This window comes from Monodelphis domestica, chromosome 3 (assembly GCF_027887165.1).
Source record: "Monodelphis domestica isolate mMonDom1 chromosome 3, mMonDom1.pri, whole genome shotgun sequence".
In the NCBI taxonomy this organism is placed as follows: domain Eukaryota; kingdom Metazoa; phylum Chordata; class Mammalia; order Didelphimorphia; family Didelphidae; genus Monodelphis; species Monodelphis domestica.
In genome coordinates, this window is record NC_077229.1 from 345856133 (window position 1) to 345869890 (window position 13758).

The window sequence follows — 13758 nt, forward strand, 5'->3', positions numbered from 1 at the left end:
GGAGAGAAAAAAAAGATCCAACTGTGTAGTACCTATAAGGTATGTAGAACAATATGCTTTTTTGAGGCTCTATTTGTATTGTATTATTTCAGTTGACAATAGTAAAAGGAGTTTTCAGTCCTATGAAATCACTGATTCTTGAAGTGGGAGGCCATGTGGCATAATGGCTACAGTCAGAAATCATGGGTTCAAATCCCACCTCCACATGCAACTGAGTGACCATGCACAAAGTCACAACCTCTCATCCTCAGTTTTCTCACCTGTAAGGTAGGGATAATACTTGTAATGGTTACTTCAGAGGGTTCTCAAATGAGAATGTATAAAAGTGTTTTTTTTAATTCTTAAAGTGAAATGAGTGTCAGCTGTCATTATATTAAGTATTAAAGTATAGAAATATAAGTTTAAACCCCAAAGGTTAAAAAACAAAACAAAACAAGGGAAAAAAAAACATTTTCAGACAGAAAGCTGAATTTTCATTCTGGTATTTCAAATGGTTGGGATCACAGAACTATGCCCTCAGATTTACCCTCTTGGTTTAATTGCCCACAATGTTTATCTATCTTCTATCAAACCCACCTACCATATGACTCATGGACTCTCACTCTGGATCAGCTCCGTTGATCTGTCTTCCCTCTAGTAAAAGTCCTGCCTGCTAATCTATGTCAGCTCAAGAGTACAGAGTCTTCCCCCCAAAGGACAAAAAGAGGTTGATATTCAAATAAGCAGGCTTCCCGATATAGTCTATACAACAGGGTGATACCTAATAGGTGGCTAAGTTAATACACGAGTTAATATCTATGTAAAAAAGACTTAATGGACTTAGGCCACTGATAGGCAGTCACCACCAGCCAAAACTATTACATGTCCTTTAAAAACTATTATAATGTTTAGTATCTATTTTGATAAATGAAAGTGATGTTAGCTGTGTAGGGATAAATATACAAAATGAGTCTCATTGCTTTGTCATACTACATTAGAATAATCCTAATTCTACATTATTCTCATATAGAAAAGTTACTGAAAAATTTTAGGTTGCACATGAAAAATCCTTATCTGACTTGATAGCTGAAATCTAGCTTTCATTATTTATCTAATATGATTATTGCTCATAGGAGAGTTTGTACCCAGAGAGAAAGGGCACATCTGACTGTTGCAACCAACCCAATATTAATCAAGTTATGAGAATAATTAATTACACATTCTCTCACATTTACTCAAGTATCTTCTGATACTACCTTTTGTGGTAACACTTTCTTCCTGTTCACCTTCATCATGTGTATATATGTGTATATAAGATTCTAAAATCAGCAAGATTTTAAAGATTATATTAAAGGTCATAAAATCAGAAACTTTACTACTAACTGTTAAAGCAGTATGTTCAGAGTCTGTGACTGGGGGAGGGGAAAGATATTAGGTTCAATGACTCAATTAAGCTGAAGATTAGTAATGACATGCTTGCAAAAATACAAGTGCTTCAGAATATTTTAGTGTCCTAGAAATTGATTAAAGAGTAAACACTAAGCCCAATTTCATAGAGGCAGCAATTTCCAAAGTGCCCTTATTTCTTCCAAGAGCTGCAGACTGTTAAAAAAAGGTAAGAAAAAACAAACCCATAACTTTTATTTACATGTCCAATCAGGTTTCTGTTTTAAGAGACAAGACACACATGTCACAAATCCAACCTCTGTCTTTTTCTTCTTCGCTTTCAAAGCTTTCCCTCCCATCGTGCCGTGGGCTAGAAGGAGAACTGTAACTCTCTGAAGATGTTTCTCCACATGTATCATGCCCAGATCCAATGTCCAAATTGGGATCTAAAAATAAGGATAATATCTTTATCTTACCACACTATAAGGCCCCAAAACTAAATTCCTGTCTGACTCTTACTAGAAATAAAATGTATTTAACAAATTTTAAAAGCTTGCTCTTTATGCAGAAAATAATTCGACTCCACTGTTGGGGCTACAGGACAAATTAAGCTTAAAACAAATAAACTTGAACAAATAAATTCTTAAGACTGACCAAAAGGGGTGACGAAACTGAGGAGACATCCATCAGTTGGGGAATGGCTGAACAAATTGTAGCATATGTGGTGATGGAATACTATTGTGCTTATAAGGAATGTTGACATGATGATTTTCAGAAAGAGTTGGAAAGACCTATGTGAACTGATGCAGAGTGACATAAGCAGAACCAGGAGAACAGTATACACAGTAACTGAAATACTGAGGGATGATCAACCATGAGAGTCTTAGCTATTCTCAGCAATATAATGATCTTAGACAATTCTGAAGGTTTTAAGACAAAGAATGTTCTCCACCTCCAGAGAAAGAATTGGAGTCAAATGCAGATAAAAACATACTATCTTCCCATTAGTTTGTTTACAATGTTATTTTATTTTTTTAAACCCTTACCTTGTGTCTTAGAATCAATGCTATGCATTGGTTCCAAGGCAGAAGAGTAGTAAGGGCTAGGCAATGGGGGTTAAGTGACTTGCCCAGGGTCACATAGCTAGGAAGTGTCTGAGGCTAGATTTGAACCCAGGACCTTTAATCTGTGGGCCTGGCTCTCAATCCACTGAGCCACCCAGCTGCTCCTAGGGTTTTGGTTTTAAATGAGTATTCTCTTACAACAATGACCAATATGGAAGTATGTTTTGTATGATAAATCATGTAAAATCTCTTACCATCTCTGAGAGCAGGGAGGGGGAACAGGAAGGAGAGGCAATTTGGAAATGATAATTTCAGAAAATGTATGTTGAAAATTGTTATTACATGTAATTGGGAAAATAAAATATTTGAATAAAAATAAGATTCAACAAAAAGAGTGAGTCTATTTGATTAGATGGGGGTGCTGTTTTGTTGTACATAGGGGACTCGCTAGCTTAGAGAAATTTGTTAACATCTTTATAACTTACTTAAGAAGATACTTGTATCTTCCTATACATATATATGCATATATATATATATATAGTGAAATATCCAAACATACAGATGACATTTGGTTCTTTTAACTTTAAAAGAATTTTAGCACATAAAAAGGCAACACTATTATATCATTTAATAACTTATTCCACTTGTTAACCAAGAAGTAACAATAAACTTGCTTGTATCCACGATAGAAATCAAGATTATTTTGATTATACATATAGCTATGCAGAGTAAGAGAGGTACAATGCAACAAGTTTATATCTATAAAGAGGTGGAAAGTATCCATAAAACTTTGTGAACCCACTCTAGAAGGTGCTCTGAGTAACCTCTCAAACTCAGGATGAAAGAATTGAAAAAATGGAAAAATGGCTAAGTTTGTGGGTAGGGTAAATGCCCTATCGGGCAGAGTGAATATCCTACCCCCTGGCCCCAGTCCCATCTCCAGGAGCAGCGTGCCCTGACAACCCATGGGAGTACTAGAGGACAAGGCCTTACCCCAAGGAATATGCTATTCACTGGGGGCAAAAGTTCAACCACTGGCTGAAAAGATCAGAGATGATACACTGCCCTTTCTCCTTTGTTACCTTGGAGTTCTTTTAACATTGTTCCCTCTGCCCTTCCTCACCCTGTCAGCCAGCACTGCTTCTCTTCTCCCCTGCATTTCATGGGTTCATTGTTACTGTGTTAGGAAAAGTGCTTATTACTAGAATTAATACTTTATTTATAAAGAATTGTATGCAGAAAAGTGTATTTTCAGCAATTCTAATGTAAGATTATAGTTTTTAGTGGTTGCAGTAATTTAACCTCAGACTTCCCAAAGGTTCAGTGTATCAGTATTTGTGTTTGTGACTTTATGCTATTTTCTAGGAATATTACCTAAGAAGTTGAAGACTGACTGTATGAATTCTGCTAAGAATAATCTCCTTTTGTAAAGGAGACTCAGTAACCATTTCAGGTTTTGGGACTGTTCCAAGCTCATCAAGTATTAACTTCCAAAATTTCTGTTGCTTCAAAAAAAAAAAAAGCTCATCTCTTTTTAAAACATTTCAACATGTAAAAAAAAAAATTCCAAATTTACAAATGAATTCAGGATTTTTCAAGCCATTTAAAGTCGATATGGTTTATCAAATTTTGATTTATTTATAAATTTGCATGAAAAGTCTATAAGAGTTTTATGGGAAACCCACATAGGAGGCAGTTAGGTTGGTTTAGTGGATAAAGTGCTGGGCCTGGGGTCAGGAAAACCTGAGTTCCAAACCAGCCTCAGACACTCACTAGCTATGTGACCCTGGGCATGCCATTTAACTTGTTTGCCTTTATTCCCTAGAGAAAGGAAATGGCAAACCACTCTAAATATTCTTGCCAAGAAAACCCCACATGGGATCTCAAAGAGTCAGACACAACTAAATGAATGTACAATAACATCTAGGAAACTCAAGAAAGTAGATGAAGTTCTCCTGGTAGGGAAATTCATGAGTGGTGCTCTCTATAGAACTGCAATACTAGTATAGCATAGGAATAGTCTAGAGTGTGACATATACATCAGAGCCCCTATATACAAATGTAGAGTTGCACACACATTCTTTGCTCCGGATCTGCAGTTTCATTGATGTAGAATCCCTCTCCACTGCTGAAGATTGTCTTCAATTCAGTGACCCTATGTTCTCTCCTACCTCTGCCCCAAATTCAACTCAGTTCAAGGGCCATTTTTTACCTGAAAGCACCTTTGTACTTATTTCCTGATACAGTCATGTCTTAGATAGGTGATATTCTTGGATATGATCTCTACTGCTATATAGCCAATGTTTTCAATAAACCGGCAAGCATTTATTAAATACCTAGGTACAAGGTGCTGATGTAAGAATAATAATATACCAGGGAGGGTAGTTGAAATCTTGCTATATACCAGTAGAAGAGAATTTAAAGATCATCTAATACAACCATCCCTACTGTATAGAAAGGGAAAGTAAGGTCAAGAGTGATGGTTGTGAGCTTTTACCAGATTATCTGATACTCCCCAAGTGCTTAGTATGCCAATAACGAAGCTAGCCATTGTTTTCATCACCAAAAGTTTTAAAATTCAGTATATTGAGCTATTTCTTTCCTATCCATGGGAGCATATCTACAATGGAAACCAATGAGAAAACAGGATCGTTTTTATTAGAAAACTAGTTTGTTTGAAATGCCCATACTAAGTTAAAAATATCATGGAAGACCTGAGTCCAGAAAATAATTGGGAAGGAAAAAAAAGTGGGGGGAGGGGAGAATATTAAAGCATTAGGATTCTATACTTACTGTAAGAAAAAATAATTTTCAAAATAAAACTATTGTAATAGTTTCTTCCATTTAAAAGTTCTAACCTGATATTTCACTGGGACTTTGGAGGGTACCCTTGGCTTTGAAAGTTATGGCAGCAGGCGAGTGTGGCACGTCTCAGTTCTGGCTGTTAGGAAGGCTCTGTCAGGTAGATTGAGTGAGTCTATGCTACAACACAGCTGAAGCTGAGAGGGTATTTGCACTAAGTTTGACACCAGTATAGGGAGCACATGGGAGTGGAAGACCACTGAGATGCCTAAGGAAAGGTAAACTGGCCCAGGCTGGAAAAGGTTAAAGTTTTTGTGCCAGGCTATATTATGACTGGGTCTTTGAGTAGCCACTGTACTTTTAGAATGGGTAAGATAGGAAAACCTAGTTTCAAAAAATTAAAGAAACTTATGCTAACAAAATGAAAGTTTTGAGATCCTATGTGAAGCTTCCCAAGCAAAGCTGCCAGGTTAGAAAGAGTACCAGTCTGGATGAATTTGGAGAGACTCATAAGCAAAAAATTGTCTGCCTTAGGAAGAATATTTTTTGGTTATAGTAATTCATGAAACTATATATTGAGAAGGTAAGCATGGGAAGTACTGGAAGGATTTTATATACCTTGAAGAAAAGAATAACTGTGTGGTTATGAAAGTCCTTTAAAAATATTTAAAACAGTTGCTTAAATATTCATTTAAGATTATTATTTTTCTTATTCATTCATATTAAGGAAAAAATTTAAATTTTAAAAATACTAAATTTAGGCCTGTATCAGTTAACTTTTACTTAAATGTGTTCTATACTGCCAGAATTAGAGCTGGAAAAGATTTCAGAGGTTCTCTAAACTAACTCCATTTTAGAAGTGAGTAAAATGAGGCACACTAGCTAGGAGACTACAGGACAACAGAGGTAGCAGAATGAGGCACTTGTAGGAATTAGGACTACATTGGTACTCCCTCTACTACAGCAGACTGCAACTACTCACGTATTAGCCTTGAGAAGTTTGTTCATTTTCTAATGTAAATATCCAATTTAAAAAATTCACCCAATTCACAGAAGCCTTGCTCTGCTTAATATTTCTGGGGTTAGGCATAATTGTGTGAAAATGTACATGCATAGCTTAATAATTTTTGAGACACAGTTCTAAACTGCTTTCATTAATTTATTAAGAGGTCTGTTTTTTTTCCACAACTCCTCTGGCATTTGTCATTAATTCAATATTTCCTAACTGATGGGTATGAGGTGGAACCTCAGAGTTGCTTTAATTGCATTTTTCTAATTATTTGTGATTTGGAACATTTCCTCCCCATATAGCTTTTAATAATTGCATTTCTTATTTTGAAAACTAATTGCTCATATTTTTCATCATTTACCAGTTGAGGAATGGCTTTGATTATTATATATTTTGAGATCATTACCAGTAAAACTTGCTGCAAAGGTTCTTCTCCCTCCTCAGTTACCTGCTTCCCTTCTACTTATATAACCACACTGATTTTGTTTCAGTAAAAGACTTAAAATCTTATGTAATCAAAATTCCCAATTTTACCTTCTGTGATCTTCTGTCCCTTCTTTTGGCCATGAACTCTTGTCATATCCACAGAAATGAAACCCATAGATCCTTCCTTGTTGCTTAGTTGTTTATAATGTCAACATTCATATTTAGGTTGTGTAACCATCTACTTGGTATGTGGTGAGATAGTGGTCTATAACTAGTTTCTGCCAGATTGCTTTCCAGTTTTCCCAACATTTTTTGCTGTTTTATAGTCCTCACTGTATGAGTTGGGGTTTCTCTGCTTATCTACTATATTACGTTACTATGTTCATTTGTTTCTATTTGCATCTAATCTGTTCCTTTAATCAAGCTATTACTTAACTAGTGCTAAATGGTTCTTGATGATTACTGCTCTGTAGCACAGTTCGAAAAGAATTTTGTTCCTATTTTTTCTAGCTATTTTTAGTGAATTATTTGGGAGTCTAATAGATATGGCATCAAATAAGTAAATTAACTAAGGCAAGATTAGAATTTTTATTATTTTGACTTGTGATACCCATGAACAATGGTTATTCTCCAAATATTTAGGTCTATTTATTTCTGTAGTGTTTTATTGTTGTATTCTATTTCCTGTGTATATCTTAGTAGGTAGATGCCTATTTCGTACATCCTCTATTTTAAATGCAATTGCTCCTTTTTTTCCCCCTTCTGCTGAGTTCTGTTGGTAACATAAAATTATAGAAGAATATTTTCGTATCTTGAAACAAAGTTGAAGTTACTGCTTAATAAATTTTTAGCTGACTCTAGAGTTGCTAAAGTACACCTGAATATTATCTGCTTCTTCTCTGCTCATGTATATTCCCTCCATTTATCTTTCTTAATTCTATAGCTAGCCTTTCTAGTACTATATCAAATAGTGGTAACAGTGGACACTCTTGCTTTATCCTTGATCTTACTGGAAAGAGGCTACTAATTTATTCTTATTACATATGCTAGCTTTTAGTTCTACATATATACTACTTCCTTTGTTAAGGTAAGGTCCATCTAATACCTAATGTTTCCTAGTAGTGCTTTAAAAACAAGCACAAAAGATTTAATTTGTAATTTTTGTTCTTATTGTTAACATATAGTCAATTAGGTCTATAGTTTTCCCAATACTAAACAGCCCTGTATTCTTGGTGCAAATACAATCTGATCATAACATATAATCTTCTTGATTTCAGCTGTAAACTCTTTGATAATATTTTATTTGAAATATCTCTAGCACTGATTATTAATGATACTGATTTTTAATCTTGTTTCTGTCTTGACTCTCCTTGACTGATGGAGTCAAGATCATATTTGTATCATAGAAATAATGTAGTAAGATTTGATTCTTTATACTGTTCTTTGATTCTTTAAAAAAATCTCTTCTGTATAAATCCACTTATTCCTTGGATTTTTTTCTTTGGGAATTTATTTTTGGCTTGTTCAATTTATTTTTCTGAAACTGGGTTGTTTAATCTAGATAGCTCAACTATTTCTCAATTTTGTTTGCATATAACTTTCCATGCAAATTTTTCTAAAATGACCCTTCATTTTTAAATTTATTTTGATTTCTCCTTTTTGAGACCTGAAACTAGTTTTTCTCCTTTTAAAAAACCAAATTAGCTAATAATCTATTTTGTTTATCCACTCAAAAAAAATGGCCCCTAGTTTTATTAAGTCAATTTTTTCAACTTTGGCTTTTATTACTTTCTTTTTTATATTTTTTGTTTTGGTATTTAAGATTTTAAAATTTATTTTCTAAAAAACCACACATCCAATTTGCTGAGTCATTTTTTATCCCTTTGCTAAAATATTTATTATTTAATACTAAAATATTAAATTTTCCACCAAGGGCTGCTTTGGTTACATCCCTGAAATTTCAATACGTTGTCTTTACTGTTATTATCTTTGATGAAATTATGTCATACTTTGTTCTTTGACATCTTCTCCCTATCATTCAGGATGAAATTATTTAGTTTCCAATCAATTGTAATTCTTTGATGGCTCTTTACTGACTAAAGATTGTTTAAAAAATATTTCTTTTTTGTATATTTGTGAGGTTTTTATGCCCCAATCCAGGGTCAATTTATGTAAATTAAAAGTGAAATATATGTGAACTCGTTCTGTTCTCATTTAATAACTACAAAAGGTCTAGGTCTAACTTTTCTAAAATTCTATTCAGCTTTAACTTCTTCCTCATGAACTTTTTGTTTAGGTTTGTCTAGTTCTGAACATGGAACATTGAGATTTCTTCACTTTTAATCTTAATATATAATTTTATAACAATATAATATAATCTTAAAATATCTATTTTTCCTTATAACATGGTCCAGTATTATAAGGATAAGTGATAGAGAAAAATGCACAGACTGTCTTTAAGAGGAAAAGAGGAGAATTTAGACACAAACCCTGGGAGAATAAACTGGGTTTAACAGTCTCTCCTGATCTGGCTTTCCTCTGAGCTGGTAAGGAGGATCTTTGCTCTGAATCCCCTGGGAAATGACTCATCTTGTGAAAAGATTAGGAAATTCCTGGGTTGGAGACCTGCCTTTCCCTGAAGTACAGAGATCAACCTATCAGAAACAACTTGGTTAAAGTAAACCCAAGGGTTTTGTTACCTGGGACTTTGGATTTACCTAGGAAGTCAACCCAGGCTTTGGGTAAGGACTCAGTACATCTGTGAGTCCTGCATCCTCAGTGTTTTAAAGACAATCTGTAGTATACAGGTAGTCAGATAGCTTTTTGGGGTCTAGGTAAGATCAGGAAGTGAATAAGAAGGGCTTGAGAAGACCAGAAGGGCATCCCCACAAGGGGGGCATAGACTGGTGGGAGGACTTAGAGCTATGTATATTAGGATCTTATCTACCATTTTCTAACAATAAACTTTTTAATATAATTACAATGGTTGTGCTTCACTGGTCCTGGGAGGTTCCTAGTTGGGCTTTTTTCATTTCCCATCCATTTGGTCCTTCCCATTAAAACTATCTCCTTTTGGAGGTATTTTCTCTTTCAGTATTTCCTTTAATAGGAGGAGCCAAGATGGCAGGGTACAGGCAGGAACTCGCCTAAGCTCTCTCAAACCCACCCCTTTCCCCAACAACTTTAAAATACTTTTAAATAAATTCTGGCGAGGTAGAACCACTAAAAGGACAGGTTGAAACAATTTTCCTGTCCAAGACAATTTAGAAGATCAGCAAGAAAGGTCTGCATCACTGGGGTGAGAGTGAAGGGAAGTCTACACCCCTGGTAAGTTAGAAGCCAGACTGACTCTGAGTCCCAAATATGACAGCAGCAAGACTCCAAGTCCCAGTGCAAGGCAGCTAACAGAGAGCCCTGAAGGCAATCAAACTGGCAGCAATGGTTTCTGGAGCTCTCAGACCATAGACAGTAAGGGAGTTATACAACTGGTCAGAAAGAGATTACTGGGGGGCCTCTGCTGGCACTAGGTGCAGGGCTCTGTTGTCTACTTGCTCATATTTGATTGTGGGTCACAGTCACAGGGCAAGGAGGAACACTGGCACACTAGAGCAGGTAAAAGTGAGAAGCAGGGACCCAGATTGTAATTGCTCACAGACCAGAGCACAGGACACGAAAGCAATGACCACTTTCTCCTTAGATCATACCACCTTGGAAGAACTAAAAATTTACACACCTCCAGAGCTAGCTCTGAAAACAGCAGCATGAAAACCCTGAAGCTTAGGACAGTGCTCCCCTCCACCTTGGGAGCAAAGCTTAACTTTAACATGAAGTTAAAATCAGGAAATAGGCTAGAAAAAAGTAAGCCAATAACAAAACAGAAAAAAAAAGAACCTCACCATAGAAAGTTACTATGGTGAAAGAATAGGAGAAGACAACAACATCAAAACAATGATGTGCAAGGTCTTAAAGAAAAGTGTAAGTTCATCTCAGGCCCCAAAACAATTCCTGGAAAAGCTCAAAAAGCTTTAAAAAATCAAATAAGAGAGAGAGGAAAAAATCAGGAAAAGAAATGGGAGCAATACAAGAAAATCATGAAAAAAATCAATAGCTTAGTAAAGAAGGGATAAAAAATACAGAAGAAAGTAACATCTTAAAAACAGAATAGACTAAATATAGAAGAGGGACTGAAGTCCACTGAAGAAAAGAACTCCTTAAAAAGCTGATTTGGCCATATAGAAAAAAGGCACAAAAATTCACTGAAGAAAAAAGAAAAAAAGAATTTCTTAAAATGCAGAATTAGCCACATAGAAAGATGCACAAAAATTCACTAAAGAAAAAAATTCCAAAAAGGAAAATTAGACAAATGGAAAAGGAGGTACAAAAGTTCACTTTAGAAAATATCATTTTAAAATCAGTATTTCCTTTAAGTATTAAGATTCTGTGCCATTTGTTTCATGCATATTAAATACTGAAGATTAATTCATTGTCTATGGTATCTGCTGTAATAAAAACCTGCAATAAAAAGAAACTGAGGCACAGAGTTCTGAGCACTATCAATTTATTAGCAAAACTAGCAATTGCCAAAAAAATGAGATCCAGGGTTCCTCAGTAGCCAAGGATCCATCTGACAACCAAAGCAGTTTTTTATAGTTATACAGAAGAAAATAGACAGTGACATCAATCTGGCACAACAGAGGCACATCTTACTTCTCATTGGTCAATGCTAAGTCACAACCACAATTTACTTCAGTTTATTACCAAGTGAACTAACATCCTCTGAGAAGTCCCATAGTTGGCAATTTCTGAGGGAGAACAGGACACTTGTGGTTTACATGCTAGCAAATTCTAACAGATTAGAATATATCTGAGGATATTGTGGCTGGAAACTCCTGAGAAAGGGAATTTAATTAATGGGTGAAGGGTGGTTTGTGTTGCAAAATAGGGGATTAACAGCTGCACGCTTATGGAGTTCAGAGGAAGTTCAAGTTCACATATTATGCGAGAATAACAAATACACAGCAACTTTATCACCAATACATAGCAAATTGACTTAAGACTTAATAAAACAATACAAAATAAAGTGGGGCATCAATTTTCAATTCCACACATCTTTCAGCAAAACATAGTCCCCCTATTTCTTAATTTATTTTTCCTATTATCTTTTCTGAGATCATGAGTGTAACCTGCATTCCCACCTCCTCACCCCTATTTTTTTTAGTTCAATCAAAGCATGGTAGGACTTCAGGCCTTGATATGAAATGTTATGTTTCAAATGTGTTACTTGTAAATAGAAAATTGTAGAATTTTGTTTTCTCATCCACTTTAGTGCTTCGTTTTATGGGAGGGCTTGTCTCAATTCCATTTATGGTCATTAATTGTATATTTCCTTCCATTTTATACTGATTCTTTGCTTCCCACCCATTTTCTTTACAAAGAACAATGTGGAAAAACAAATGTGTGTCTGTGTGTGTGTGCATGCTCCACACCAATGCTCTATCAGTCAGCTTCTGCTCCTCTGTTTCTTTTCTTTTTCTCTCACCCAGATCTTCAGTCACCAATTCTTACCCTTTAGTTCCCTTTAAACACCTTTTCTCAATCCCCCCCCATCTGTGTTTAGATGTCGTCATATGACTAATTACTTCCTACATTGACCTTCCCCCTATTTCCTTGTATTTAACTTAATGTGTTTCTATATCTCTTTGCATGGTGTATATCTGTGTATGTTCTATCCTGCTCTGGCCAGTTAAGAAGAAATTCCAATGATGCTTGACTCCCTCTTCCTTAATGTGTTCCCTCTCAATGTGAGGCAATAATCCCCCTCATTCTTCCCCTTAATTCTTAGTTTATCCTCTCCTTTTCCTTTCTTTTACTGTCAAAACATATCAAAATCATCCCCTAGTCCTCTCATTTGAATCCCTCTGATCCCTGATGTCACTCTCAATTAGAAACTAAATAACCCTTTTCAAATGCACACTTGTATTACCCTTTTAATGCTTCACTTTATTTCCATGTTTGTTTAAAAGTTTCTATTCCCTTCTTGTCTTTTCATTAGGAATTCTTGGAAGTCCTTTATTTCATTAAAGATTCCTCATCTCCTCTCCCCTTAGGGTTATACTCAGCACAGTGCTTGGCACATGAGGTGTTTAATAAATGTTTATTGAATTTTTTATTGTAAGCTTCTTTCCATTACCATTTGGATTATATATTCTATGAGCTCTGTCCCTTAAAAGTGACAGCTGCTCAATGCTGTATAATCCTGCCTGGGATTTCATATTACTTTTTTGCAGTATTTTTCTTAGATAGTCAAGGCTCCCCTGGAGGGTGGGAGGGTGAAGATGGGAGGGTGAAGAGTGTTAGGGCCTCCTGGTAGTCCAGTGAGTCTTAAATTATTCTTGACTGTTTTCTAGGACAATTGTCATATGTTACATTTTTTTTCTATTTTTTCAATCTTTTGATTTAATGTTTCTTCTTATCTAGTGAAATAATTTTATTTGGTCTATCCTAATTTTCAAGGGTGTCTTAATATGGGAATGTTCTGTTACTATTGTACTAAGCCATTACTTTTCTTTTGAAGCCTCTCCTCCAAAGTTTTCATTTTATTTAAATTATGCTTCATTTTTAAAAAGTATTCTAATTGATATCTTGTAGTCAACCTTTTATTTTTCTTTAAGGTTTTGCTTTTAGGTTTTGTGGAGTCTCTGTCTTTTTCTGGGTTTGTGCCTTGGATTTTTTTTTTCTGTGATTCGTTTTTTCCAATCTCCCCTCTTGGACTGCCTATACCAGGGTTATGTAAATTTCTATGTTGATCTCCACTTCTCATTGAGTATTTTTATACTCAGGTTTTAGGCTCCCCAGGATCTTTAACATTCAGAGTGCTGGGTCTTAGCATATGATTTTTCACTTTAGTTTATTTGGGTTTTTACTTTGGGGATTTGGTTTTATATGATTATTCTCTTTCAAATAAAAAGGAACAGTATGGAAATGTTTTGCATGATAATACATGAATAATCCAGATAGAATTACTTGCCAGCTGAGGGAAGAGGGAGGAATGGAAAGGAGGGAAAAAATTTGGATCATATAACTTCAGAAAAC

General features: G+C 35.2%; 1 protein-coding gene across 2 annotated transcripts in view; it reads right to left on the reverse strand.

Moving 5' to 3' along the window:
• ZCCHC2 (zinc finger CCHC-type containing 2) overlaps positions 1–13758 on the reverse strand; it is a 102200-nt gene that overhangs the window by 17983 nt on the left and 70459 nt on the right. For both annotated transcript variants that reach the window (XM_056824237.1, XM_001375824.4), the window contains exon 12: positions 1683–1811. In XM_056824237.1, coding sequence (XP_056680215.1) covers positions 1683–1811 — 129 coding nt within the window. The remainder of the gene's footprint in view (positions 1–1682; positions 1812–13758) is intronic.